The 14,064-nt window shown below is 43.9% G+C and overlaps 1 protein-coding gene across 6 annotated transcripts in view; it reads right to left on the reverse strand.

Annotated features, from left to right (window-relative positions):
• Window positions 1-893: 893 nt before the first annotated feature.
• The window catches only part of Dixdc1 (DIX domain containing 1), a 76,108-nt gene continuing 62,937 nt past the window's right edge, over window positions 894-14,064 (reverse strand). For all 6 annotated transcript variants that reach the window (XM_029481900.2, XM_029481901.2, XM_029481899.2 and 3 more), the window contains 3 exons: window positions 7,694-7,799; window positions 5,877-5,985; window positions 894-4,531 (listed from right to left, as the gene is read on the reverse strand). In XM_029481900.2, the coding sequence (XP_029337760.1) occupies window positions 4,451-4,531; window positions 5,877-5,985; window positions 7,694-7,799 (296 nt within the window). In that variant the 3' untranslated portion in view covers window positions 894-4,450. The remainder of the gene's footprint in view (window positions 4,532-5,876; window positions 5,986-7,693; window positions 7,800-14,064) is intronic.

The raw sequence follows: 14,064 nt of genomic DNA on the forward strand, positions 1-14,064 counted from the left end.
GTTCAAGCACCAGGTGGCCAGCTTGGGGCTAGCCTGGGCTACCTACATGTACTCTATCTTAAAAAATAAATAAATCTTAAAATTCTTAGCCTTTGAAAGGCAGAGGCAGATGGATCTCTGTTGAGTTCCAGGCCAGCTAGGTCTACATGGTGAGACCCTGTCTCAAACATAAAGCTGGAGATACATATTCAGAAACCAAATGAAAGGAAACACTTGGAGCTAAAAGTTGAAATATATCAAGCATTGAAATTGGTAACATTAAGTGATAAATGAGGCTGCTTGAATTTGGGAGAGGCAGCTGCAGCCTTTAAATTGATTTGTGAATTCCTTATTTATTTCTGGGCTGGGGTGATAGTATATGCCTGTGGTTCCAGGTACTGCAGAGGCTGAAGGAAAGTGATTAATTATCTGAATATCTGTTTAGATAACATGGTGAGGTGCTGTCTCAAAGTAGAAAAACAACTATCCATTTCTGGCTGGGATCCTCCGTGGCTTGGTGGCAGAAATCGTGATTAGCATGTACAGAGTTCAGAATTCAGTTTTAGACACTGCTGAGCTAACTAGGGTTCGATTTTGCATTTGGAGATTAATGTTACAGTTTATACTCGTAGGTTCTGATGTGTTTATACATTTACATATGATGTCAAAAGAGTTGAAAATCAACTAATCCTTTTTTATAGTAATCCATCTTCATCTATCTTGTGCTTACATTACAAATACCTACAGTAAAATATCTCTAGCAATAAAACAATCCTTATCTCCACCCTCCTGATAATGAGCAAACATGCTACCAGGGAGATCACTTGAGGAAATTTACCTTCATTGAATGTAAACGGCTTGACTGGCTCATCTCAGGGAAGAGATAGAAATGAAAATGAGGAAGTGGATTTAGTTTGCAAACTCCATTTTATTCATATTGTGTGTGTTTGGTTTTGACTTGTTCACAATTCTGGTACACATAGGCAGTTAAAACAGGTTATTACATTGACCATCGGAAACCTCTGGCATAACCGTCTATGAAAACATTGTAAAACAGAATACATGGTAAGAATCTCTGAAAGCAGTGGTCACAGACACCCATGTTTGTAAGAAAATAGAGCTTTACATGTATGTATTTTAAGTCAGCCGTACCTCTCAAGCTTGACAAATAAGACTGTGCAGTCATGATACTTATGAGTAAAAGTGAGAAATTTAATTTACCTGGTATGCTTTTCAGTAGCGGCGTATTCTTAAGTTGGATGTAGAACATAAAGGTCTTTTCATAATTTAGTCATCCCAGTCAAAAGAGCTGAAAACTCAGTCCAAAAGGGGCATTGCAGTTGCCAAATGTATCTAACCCATACTTGTGTTTAACTCAGACACAGATCTCAGGATAGGCCAGGCTGGCGTTAACCTAGTTCTCCTCCTGCCTCAGCCTCCCAAACGTTGGAACTACAGGCACGCATCTATCACCAGGTTTTAGGTACAAATTGTAAAATGTTCCAGCTGACTTTTAGGGAGTTGAGCAAGAAGATGATACTCTTCGGTTTTTAAATAACTAGAGTAGCATTTTTAAGATTTATTTGTATTATTTTTGCTTATGTGTATATAGATGTCTGTGTAGACACATTTCTACACATGAGTTCATTTGTTTTGGCTTTCGTTTTGGCCTTTTGTTTTGTTGTTGTTTTCAAGGCAGAGTCTCACTATATAGTTCTGGCTGTCATGGAACTTACTAAGTAGACCAGGCTAGCCTTAAACTCAAAGAGATCCCCTTGCCTCTGCCTCCCCAGTGCTGGGATTAAAGGGTTGAACCACTAGTTTTTCCCAAGGAAAAAGGATGTCAGCAATGGCAAGATGGACTAGCCCACGCCAGTATCACTAGGAAACAATAGTTCCAAGACACAGAATCTCCGAGAGCAGCGGTTCTCAGCCTTCCTATATACTGCGACCCTTTAATACTGTTCATGTTGTAATCCCCAGCCATAAAACTAATTCTGCTACTGTTATAAATCAAAATGTAAATATCTGTGTTTTCCAGGGGTCTTGGGCAGCCCCTGGGAAAGGGGTCACAGCCTACAGGTAGAGAACCACTGTCCTTGAGTTTGCCAATAGGAGATTATTCACAAGAGAATGAATTTATGCTTGCTCCTGCTCTGAAGCCTCCGGAACTATGGACTGGAATGAAGATCTCTGACCCACTGTTTACATCCTCCAGTAGAGATGCTTGGCCATTTTACTTATGGGATATGAGATTAATAAACACCGTTCTCCCTGGCATTCAACCTCTGCTTTTTATGTGGGCACTGAGGCCATGCTGGTCCTTTTCCAAAAATGAGAAAAAATAAAACACGATGTAAAGGACTTGAAGATTTTCCTCTGATTTAATTTTTGCTGAAAAGTTAATTTCACATAATGTTAAGACTGCTGAAAGAACAGACAAGGAGAGTCTTATTTAAGAAGCAGACATTCAAGGTAAATTGTATCTGGACTACAGTATTGAAGTTTAGCCTGATCACTATCATGCTGTCAAATAGTAAAACATTAAAGTTCATGCAACAGAGAAATTGGTGAAACATGGACTTTTTAATCCCTCCAGGCGACTTGGAAAAAACGGAAATAACACTTTTCTTCTGTTGGCTTTCACAATGAGTTGTTCTTGCTTATGGCTGACTTTCCTGAACTTTCCTAGTTACAGCTGATGAAAAACTGTTCTTCAATAGAAGACCAGGATAGCGTGCACGGAAGACATCAGGTCTTTTTGATCTCATGTCTTTTAGAAGAGCAATCAACTAGAAAAAATAAAATAAAAAAGACCCCCCACCACTAAAAGCAGGGAGAACTGGACGGAACTAAGTGCCATTAGTAACTCGTAACAAAATAAAGCTTGTTCTGAACCACAAGAGGCAGTGGGAAGAGACAGTAGAAAAGCTACTGGGGCTGTAGAAAATGGAGAGTGTAGGGAACGTGAGTACACAGAAGTCACTTAGTTATAAAAATAGACATGGTTCTCAGACAAAAGCAAATGAGTACAAAACAATTCTCGAACATGAACTATTTTTAAAAGACATGTCTATATAAAACAATAAGACGTTATCTCAGCGTTCCAAAGAGTATTCTGTTCAAATGGCTGAAAATGGGAGACACAGAGACAGGCGGGTCCCAGGACTGAGCCATCTGTCCCACTCTTCTGTTTGGCAGTGTACAGTGTAGGTGCAGACTGCTTTGAGGAGGGGCTGTATTAGTAGATAACCATGGCTGACTGGAGGAGGGTGCTAGGTGAGTGGATGAGAAAACCCAAGTCATGAGTAACCTCTGCAAGTTGAACTCTAGCTTCTATACTTGACAGTGTTGCAATAAGAAATAACTTCACCTCAAATCAACCCTGCCATTCACAACTCACTCACGCTCCATGTCCACTGGGTTCACGGTCCCCTAAGGGAACAGCCCAAGCTAACTCTGTAATAGAAAATAACTCCACCCTTGAAGTGAGAGGCAGACCAGTAAGTGGTGCTGAGTACTCAAATCACAAACACGTAATTAATGGTCTGTCTCCTTGTAAAGGCGATACCATGAGTTTGAGTCAAGGGATGTGGGTAGCAGCACCTTTCTGTGTCCTCCCAGATTCTTAAGGAGCCTCTTGCTTTTCTCATTCTTTTCAAACACAAAGTTTATCTGTTTGGAGAAAAATAAATGGCTCTGAATTTAAAGAGTCCCCGGTGAAAACAAACTGTCTGTGAAAAAATGCCCTCAGTGGGCTAAGGACAAGCTGCAGAGCCTGTTAGAACCGGAAGAGGCAGCCCGGGGTCTTAATTATGGTTTTGGCGTAGTATAGCACAATATGGGCAACCCTCTCCCCACCCAGTCAACAAGTCAGCATCATTCATGTCCAGATCAGGTCTGCACTTGGGCTTTCATCTTTGGTACCACCTCACAAGTCACTCCTGGTTTGCAATGTCTGCAAAGAAGCAGAAAAGTTGGTACCTCTGCCTTGTCTGTAAGTACAGATGTTGGGACTCTGATTGCTGCAACCTTCAAGGCCAACACGACAAGTTATGCATCCACTTCCAGGTTCCAGATCATAGCAGCCACGCCCCTCCGAGAGAGGGCTCATCCTTCCCTGGTGGTTAAGGCCTTCGGTTTGATGTCCTCAGAGTAGAATAAAACACTGTTCCCACCGACAAGGAACTCCAGACGAACCCATGCTCTATGTTTCTGACAGAGATTCGAAGTACCAGATACGCCAGGCACACAAACAGGACCGGCCCATGACCATCAGATACGCCAGGCACACAAACAGGACTGGCCCGTGACCATCAGATACGCCAGGCACACAAGCAGGACCGACCCGTGACCATCAGACTTGAAGAAGCTTCTTTTTGGCTGCACGAATTAGAAACTTCTCAGTCAGCGTACTCTGGTGTTAGTCCTCTTTCCTGAGAGAAGCAGCCAGGGAGTGGCCAGGGTCCCATTAATTCTCTCTATGGTCTTCTTCCACCCAGGCTACGATTTTCCCTTCCCATCCAGGGATGGCATCATCATCATGGAAAACCTAGTTTAAAAAAGAAAAAGCCACAATCGAAAAACGCAACCCAAAATGTGGTGTGTGCCTATAATTGGAGAGCCCAGCAGGCTGAGGCAGGAGAGTAGCTATGAATTCCAGACCAGGTTGGGTCACAGTATGATATCCTATCTCATTTTTTTTAAATATTTATTTTACTTATACGAGTACACTGTAGCCGTCTTCAGACACATCAGAAGAGGGCATCGGATTCTATTACACAGATGGTTGTGAGCCACCATGTGGTTGCTGGGAATTCAACTCAGGACCTTTTAAAGAGCACTCAGTGCTCTTAACCACTGAGCAATCTCTCCAGCCCCGTGATACCCTATCTCAACAAGACAGAAACTACACCGCTGGTACAAGAGGCCTAAGGGCTGTGAGATGGCTCAGTGGCTAAAGGCACTGTCACATGACCTAAATTCAATGACAGGACCCACATAGCGGAAAGAGAAAATCACACCCTGACTTGCAGCACACAGGGTGGGGAGTGGGGGGGAGTGGGTGTAGAATTAGCACAAGAGAAAGAAGTCTGTTGCAGTCAAAGGAGCTGAAAGGGGTTGGAGATCCGTTAGACATCAGACACGGAGAGGCAGACTGGAGTGGGTCTGCTGTGGTCCAGCACTTCCTCTCTATGCCCCCTCCCTCTCCTTTGGAAGGGAAATGTATAACCTGCACCGCTGTCTGGTGGAGGCATGTGAACTGCTTCTTGAGTCTGATTTTACAGGGGGTGATAGTTAAGAGAGCACCTTGAATCTCCAAAAGGACACTGAACTTTAGACTTTACTTTTAAAGTGTTGATCCGTGACAGACTGTGGACTTTTGAAGTTAGACTGGATGCATTTTTGCATTATGACATGGTTACAAACCTATGGGGGTCAGGGAGTAGAATGGTGACTTTAATAAGAAATGTTCCCCATAAACTCTTATGTTGGAATGCTTAGACATCAGGGGTGGCACTACTTGGGAGAGACTAGCAAAGGTGGTCTTGTTGGAGAAAGTTTGCCTTTGGGGATGGGCTTTGAGGTTTCAAAGGCCCAAGCTAAGCCCAGTGTCTGTCTGTCTCTCTCCTGCCTGCAAATCCAGAACAGCAGAACTCCAGTTCTACCACTCAGTAGAACTCTCAGCTCCTCCTCCTGCACAATGTCTGTCAACATGATGTTATGCTTCCCACTTGATGATCATGGACAGAACCTGCTTCCTTTTCTAAGAGTCGCCTCAGTCACGGTGTCTCTTCACAGCAATGGAACACTGACTAGGGTGGGAACTCAGGTACTTCTGGGAGCTAATTCAGGAGTGACCAGTAACACTCCCAGCTTGCTCCTGGATTCTGTACCTCTTCTTTGACTGTGCCAAACTCGGGATCCAGTGCTTTGAAGTGGTACCGGTGATTCCCTTCCCGATCAATAGCTGCTTTAAAATCCTTCAGTGTCACCTCCCCCAACCTGTAATAGAGGAGAGTGTACCAAAATAGTTTGTCAATCGATAGGCTGGGAAGGTAGTGTGTTAGCTTTAAATCCAGGTCCCAACCAAAGTCAACAGGCAGAAATAGCATGGCTTTGATACTAGGTCACGGCCCCTGATAACCAAGATAAAATAAAAGTTGGGCAACCAGTCAACACTAGGAATGAGCATGGCATTACACATCAGGTGATCCAAGAACTCAAATTCATTGCTTTTGCTGTTTTTAACCTAGAAAATAAAGTATTCAAAATAAAATTAAATAACTACTAATATTACTAAGTTTTCTTAGTTTTTCTCCTGACAAAGTGGCCTAGTTTTCTTAGGCTGATAAAATTAAATCCATCAGTTTTTTGTTTGTTTGTTTGTTTGTTTTGTTTTTGACAGGGTCTCACTCTGTAGGCCAAGCTTGCATTGGCTTTGCTATACAGCGTAGGAAGACTTCAAATTCATCAGCATGTTTCAGGCCCCCAGCTGACAGACTACATGTAAGTGCCTCTCAGCATCCCTCTGTGTTCGGAAAATACAGAAATGCCCTGTGGTGGCGCACGCCTCTAACCCCAGCACTATGGATGCAGCAGTGAGCAGATCTCTGAGTTCAAAAGCATCCTGGTCTACAGAATAAGTTTCAGGACAGCCAGGACTACACAGAGAAACCCTGTCATGGAAAACAACACCCCCCCCCCAAAAAAAAAACAATACAAAACAAAAATAAAAACCCTCACTTTTATCTAGTCCAAATAAGCAGACTCTAAGAGAGGAGAAACCCTAGGAAGCTCCCTTGGTAGTTGGCCAGGGTTTATTTTATTTATAAACCCAGAACCTTAAGCAATACCAGGCAAGCACACTGTCAGTGAGCTCCATCCCAGCCCCCACGCAGCATCTTTATTCCCTGGAGGAACTGTACTGAGATGAACTTCTGGGACATTCTCCACACAAATCCTTACAGGTATGACTTGCCATCACCCTTGAGTAGTAAACACCCACGAGTGGGGCCCAGGAGGTCAGGCTAGAGGTCATGGCTACCAGAAGGGGCTATTTTGAATACTTAAAAGAACAAGTTTTTCCAAACGTGTAAAGCTATCAGAACAAGAAGCACAATTATTTTTCCTGTGGGCCTGGGTGAGGTGGTACATGCCTTAATCTAAACACTTGGGAGGCAGGGGCAGGTGGATCTCTGTGAGCACAGGCCACCCAGAGCTATACAGTGAGACCCTGTCTCAAAACACTAAAACAAAACAAACAACTCAAAACAACATACAGTGCTTATTCCTGTGCCTAGCAATACCTCCTGCTTGTCCACTATAATGCCACTGGTTGCTGGGTGTGGTGGTGGATGACTTTAACCTCAGCACTCAGGATGCAAGGCAGGAGGATCTCTATTAGCTGGAGGGAGACCAGCCTGGTCTACATAAAGAGTTCAAAACCAGCCAAGACTACATAGTAATACTTTGTCTCCAACAATAACAACAACAACACCAAAACCAAAATACAAACAAACAAAAAACCAACAAAAACCCAAGCAAACAAACAAAACCCTGGCAAGCGGGAGGCAGAATCTCTAAGTCCTGGGCTCTGGTTTCCATCCAAGCTGGCTTTCAAACACCTTCAGCTGCTCATCGGGCTGTTACTGAGGACTCTGCTTCTGTTCGGTTTGTCTTTTACAGTGAACGAATGGCATGGACGTCTCACCTCTTTGGAATATTGACCATGAAGGGCGTGAGCGAGCGGTCGGTGAAATAGAGCACCTTAGTGCAGGTGCTGCTGACGGCCGGGGAACTCTGGGAGTGAGGCAACGCTGCAAGCAGAGACAGAGTTAGGGCATTCTATCCCATCCAAACGATTCCTCCCTTCCTTTACTCAAAATGTCTCAGGAGGCTGAAGCTGCCCGAGGTCACAGCTCCTCCATCAGCCTTGCCAAAGCACCACGTCCCCAGAGCATGGCTCATGATCGTCACGAGGACAAGAGGTGCCTCGGGCATGAGCATCATCGTGGGCCCCATTTCTCATTCAATCCAGGGATTTCTGTCAGAGGAACGCCACCTGCTCTGACAGCACTGTTACTAAAGGTCAAGAGGGCAGAGACTGTTGCCTGGCTGGATTTCAAGGGAACTGAGTAGACACCCAGCAGGACCTGCAAACTGCCTACATTCAGATTTTGAAGATTATTTGCATGATTTATAAAAAGAAAGAATAATGGGGGTGGGGGGAACCCAGGGAAATGTACTATCAAAGTTCCCAAGTACCATCCCAAGGGCCTACAAAGGTGTGGTCCTGTGCTGTGCTTGGGGTTGCTGTTGTTGCTGTTGTTGTTTTGAGACACAGTCTCACTATGCAGACCCATCTGGCTTAGAACTCATGAGAAACACCCAACTGATCTTGAACTCACAGAAATCTATCTGCCTAACTCTGCCTCCTGAGTGCTGGGATTAAAAATGTAGGCCACTCACCACACCTAGCCTTACATTTACTTTAGTGTGGGCCTGCGTACACAAAAAAAGGACAGACATGAGGAGTCAGTTCTCTCCTTAAACCCCGCTGGATCAAGGGCTAAACTCAGACCGTCAGGCCTGGCAGTAAGTGCCTTTACCCACTGATCCAGCCTGCCAGACCCTCCAGCACTCTACTGGGTGATACAAATGGTTCTGGTAACATCCATCCAGTCACCAAACAGGCGCTGTACTGGTAATGGATATGTGGAGAACAGTCAGACCAAACAGAGCAAACGCTGTACAATCTCACCATGCTTCCCAGCATCTGAGCATTGTCAACCTCACCTTCTAAACCACAACTTAGTGTCAACAGCTGTCAGAGAAGGAGGAAGAGAGAGGAGGAAGGAGGAAGAGGAGGAGGAAGAGGAGGGAGGGGAACTTCCAGGAAAAATATGCATGCCAAACCCAAAATACCTTCATAGGAAAGGAATTTTGTACTTTGTTGTTTGTATTATTACTTTGAAAAATAGACTCTTTTGCTATTAAGCTTCTCTGTGTATATGAAAATATATGAGCTTTTGAATTTATAAATGCCTTAAAATCCAATAAAGCATCAGGATATAGTAAGAGAGACTAGAGAGGTGAATCAGTCTCTGGCAAGAGACCTGAGTTCCCATAACCCACACTGTCCTGTTCCAGGGCTTCTGGTGCCCTCTTCTGGCCTCTAGAGGCACAGCACGTATGGTGTATACACATGCATTAAAAAGAAAACAAGGAAATCTTAAAAGATAGAGTTGGACACGGTGAGTTAGACACGGTGGTGCACACCTTTAATCCCAGCACTTGGGAGACAGGAAGAGGTAGACCCCAAGCCAGCCAGGGCTATATAGTGAGACCTTGTCTCAAACAACAAAACGGTACTAGAGCACTAAAGATCCATTAAAGAATAAAAGTGAGTCTTGCACCATGCCTCATATACAGCAAGTTCTAGGTCAGCCAGAGCTACATAGTGAGGCCCTTTTGAAAGAAAGAAAGAAAGAAAGAAAGAAAGAAAGAAAGAAAGAAAGAAAGAGAGAAAGAAAAGAAAGCAAGCTTGATGTCATTCCCATTTTAGGCACGTTAGACTCTGTTCTTCGGTGTCATGGGGAGTAAGTACTCAGAGGGACTGCCCCCGTGAGGGGACCAGCCATGTCCTATAATCCTTTTAGAACCTTCTTTAAACTTCTAGATTCCTAGCATGTTCCAGTCCCAAAGGAGGGTGAGACATAAGGATCTAATTCCTAAGTTTGGGCTTTATATTTCATTTAGAAACCTGACCTGCTAAACCCAGAGGCCCTCTGAGCTCTATGGACACTGCCCTTCCAAAGTCTGTTGGATCTCCACTATGTTCTAGCTACTCATGGTGGGTGTGGCTGGATCTCCACTGTATTCCAGCTGCCCCTAGTGGGTGTGGCTGGCAGTAGGGGGGCATTCTTTGATCAGTATCTGCAGGGATGGGTCAGTGGGTAAGAGCATTTAATGCTCTTGCAGAGGACCCAGGTTTGGTACCCAGCACCCATGTGGCAGCTAATAGGTGCCTGTAACTCCAGTTCCAGGCAATCCAATGCCCTCTTCTGATCTCCATAGATCAGGCACACATGTGGTACAGACATATATATATATAGGCAATAACACCTATACACATTAAGAAGCAAAAGATGTGACCAAATGTTATGTGTCTATTTTCTTTCTCTCTTGTAGACAGGGACTCAGGAAGCCCAGGCTGGCCTCCAACGTGCTATGTAGCCAAGGATGACCTTGAACTTCTGACCCTGCTGCCTCTACTTCCCCAGCCCTGAGATACAGGCGTGCAGCACCACAACTAGTTTATGCAATGCCAGGGATCAAATCCATGGCCCCGTGCACAAGAGGCAAGCTTTCTACCAAGTGAGCCACATTGTTAGGCCAATTTTTTTGTTTTCTCACCAAACTAGGAGTACTGGCTGGTTTTGTGTGTCAACTTGACACAGGCTGGAGTTATCACAGAGAAAGGAGCTTCAGCTGGGGCAATGCCTCCACGAGATTCAGCTGTAAGGTATCTTCTCAATTAGTGATCAAGGGGGGAGGGCCCCTTGTGGGTGGTGCCATCCCTGGGCTGGTAGTCTTGGTTCTATAAGAGAGCAGGCTGAGCAAGCCAGGAGAAGCAAGCCAGTAAGGGACATCCCTCCATGGCCTCTGCATCAGCTCCTGCTTCCTGACCTGCTTGAGTTCCAGTCCTGACTTCCTTCAGTGATGAACAGCAACACGGAAGTGTAAGCTGGAATAAGCCCTTTCCTCCCCAACTTGCTTCTTGGTCATGATGTTTGTGCAGGAATAGAAACCCTGACTAAGACACTAGGTTTCTCGTAATTACTATTATGCTGGTCACAAACTAGCCATGAATCCGAGGCTGGCTTCAACCTCATCATCCTCCTGCCTCAGCTTCCATAGTGGCATTACAAGTGTGTGCGTGGCAACAGGTTTAGCTATTCAGAAACAGTTTCTACCCTATTGCTACCTCTCGGTGATTCCAACCACTCCCATCTTAACCCGATGTCGTTTGATCCACTCTGCTCCTATCTTAACCCAATGTCGTTTGATCCACTCTGCTCTGGCCCTGCTTCTTTCCTGTCCCGTATTATCCCTCGCCTTGTGTTTAAATTTTGCATTTCAATCACCGCATTTTTAAGTTTGTGGATTCCTTCAATGGCTGTGTTGAGTCCACTGAGGCCTGTGCTGGAAACCGTCTTCAGATTTATCTGCGCTTTTATTTTTAACCCTTTTATTTTATTCCTTATGATTTGTCTCATTACTAAAATCCCTCGTCAGCACATTTTTATCATAACAATGAACACATTAACCTGTTGTTTATTTATAATTCCTGGTCTCACTTGGGTTTCACTCTGTCGACTGACCTGGTTCTTGGCAGTGGCTTTTTTTTTTTTTTTTTTCTTATTGCTTTTGGGAATGTCTCTTAATTTTAATTTTAATTTTTTTTTTTTTTTTTTTGCATAGGGTTGGGGTGGGGCTAGTATGCACAAACATGTTGAGGTCATGGATCAACTTGAAGAAGTTAGTTCTTTCCTACCATGTAGGCCTAATAATTTGTTTTGGTTTTGTTTGTTTTTTTTCATAGCAAGGTCTCACTGTGTAGCACTGGCTGTCCTGGAACTTGCTCTGTAGTCCAGGCTGGCCCTGAACTTAAGAGATCTATCTGTCTTTGTCTCTGTCTCCTGCCTTCTGGGACTAAAGGTGTGTGCCATCATGCACCCAGATGGCCCTCATAATTTTTTTGTGAATGTCAGACATCAAGTGTTAAGGCAGTAGATAATCCCAGTACTCAAGAGGCTAGGGCAGGAACAAGTACGACTCTGTCTCAGAGACAGGGAGAGAGAGAGAATGAGACATAGACAGAGACATACAGACAGAGAGGACATCTTTGGCTATGGTGTACTGTGTCTTCCGCCAGCACAGGAGTGGCAACAGCAACCTAGCTGAAGCTGGGCCTTTGGTTCTAAGGCCTGGTGCCTCTCAAGTGCTAGGATTAAAGGCACGTGCCACTACTGCCCGAATTCCAGGTTTTTTTTGTTCCACAAGGGAAAGCTTTGAGCTTTGTAGTGGAAGTGCTCCTGTCCTCTGGGCCTGCACCAACAGGGACGTTTTCTATTGATTCTGTCACTGCAAACAAACAATTTCATACACAGAACAGAGGTCTGTAGAAAATGTCTACTTATTGTAAATTCCCGTGCCCTCAGCACCCAGGGTTCTCTCTCTGCCTAGCCTTTAGCAGTGCAGAGAAATCTTGAAAACTACTTTTTCTCCATGGCACAGTAGCTCATCACCCTTCCCAGCTTCACCACACATGGCTGCTGCTAGCATCCCCTCTGGCTCTGCAGCCACCAGCTTGTATTCTAAGATGGCTTATTTCTCAGGTGGGTTCAAATTTTGGGACATTTTAGGTTAACCAGATTCCTCTTGCTGTTAATGTACAAGGTTCTATCCAGCTTTCTATACTCTAGGCAGAAGCCAGAATTATACTACTCTTAAAAAAAAAAAAAACTAATCACATTTTAAGAATCGAGACAGAATTTATATAAGGTAAAATTCACCATTTTAGCCATTTTAAAGTGTGTGCAATTTAGTTGACAGTTAGTAGATCCACAACACCATGCAAACATTCACCACTATTTAGCCCTGGACACTATCATCAACCCTCAAGAGACCTGAGTGAAAAGGTGACCACTCCCATGGCCTACTGTAAGATGGCCCGGTGAGTGAAGGTGCTCTAAGTCTCATGCGAATTCATCCCCAGAGTTTACATGGTGGAAGGATAACTGACTCCCACTAAGTTGCCTTGTTCCCTCCTCACATGCACTGTGGTACCCACATGTGTACCCACATAAATCACACACATACATTACAAAGGCTATTTATCCTTCCTTCTGGATCCTGGCATGCATGTGTCTAACCAATCCTCTCTAATAATTTGCTTGTTCAGGACATTGCATATAAATGTACAAATAGAATATATGTCCTTTGAGTTTTTTTTTAAAAGATTTTGTTCACTTTATGGTGTATGTGTGTGCACAGTATATGTATGTATATGATGTGGTGTGTGTGTGTGTGTGTGTGTGTGTGTGTGTGTGTGTGTGTGTAAAAGCCAGAGGTAAGTCAGATCTCTTTCTCAATCATATCTTGCCTTACTTTTTGAGGCAGGGTCTCTCACTGAACCTGGAATTCACAGATTGGGTGAGAATAGTTGGCCAGAGAGCTCCAGTGACCCCACCTATCCCTGCCTTTGTTACACTAAGATCACAGGCTTGTGTGACCATACCCAGCTTTTTACATGGGTGCTGGGGATTTGAACTCAGCTCCTCACACTTGTGGGGCAGGCCCTTTGCCAAGTGAACTAGCCTTTGGGTCTGGAATCTTGTACTTAGCATAATGTGTTTTCAGAGTTCATTCGCTTTCAAATGTGTTTCAGTACTTTCTTTATTCTTTATTCCTTTCTGAGGCTGAATAATACTCACTGTTTGCATCTATCACATGCGCCTATCAGTTGACACTGTTTGCATCTATCACATGTGCCTATCAGTTGACACTGTTTGCATCTATCACATGTGCCTATCAGTTGACAGATACCTGTGTTACTTCTTTGGGGACATGTACTTATTATTTCCTGTGATCATTCTGTGTTTATCCCTTGATGATTGTTTTGCTCACTATATAACCTCATAACAATGCAGAAGAGTTCCAGGCTCTCCGTGTCTTTTGTCAACACTTGTTAACTTTCCATTTTCTTGGAACCATCTAGAAGAAATGAAGTGGTGTGTCACTGTGGGGTTTTCATTTTTTTTTTTTTTTTGAGCTAGGGATTAAATGCAGGACCTGGCCATAAAATAAGCCCTCTTTCTACCACTATACCCATAACCCTTACTGTGGTTTTTTTTTAAGGACCTATTTTATTCTTTTTTTTTTAATTTTTAATATTTTTTATTACATATTTTCCTCAATTACATTTCCAATGCTATCCCAAAAGTCCCCCATAGCGCCCCCCACTTCCCTACCCACCCATTCCCATTCCTTTGGCCCTGGCATTCCCCTATATTGGGG

The sequence above is a fragment of the Mus caroli genome, unplaced genomic scaffold, assembly GCF_978045245.1.
Source record: "Mus caroli unplaced genomic scaffold, Mus_caroli_1 scaffold_11, whole genome shotgun sequence".
NCBI classification, from domain to species: Eukaryota; Metazoa; Chordata; class Mammalia; order Rodentia; family Muridae; genus Mus; species Mus caroli.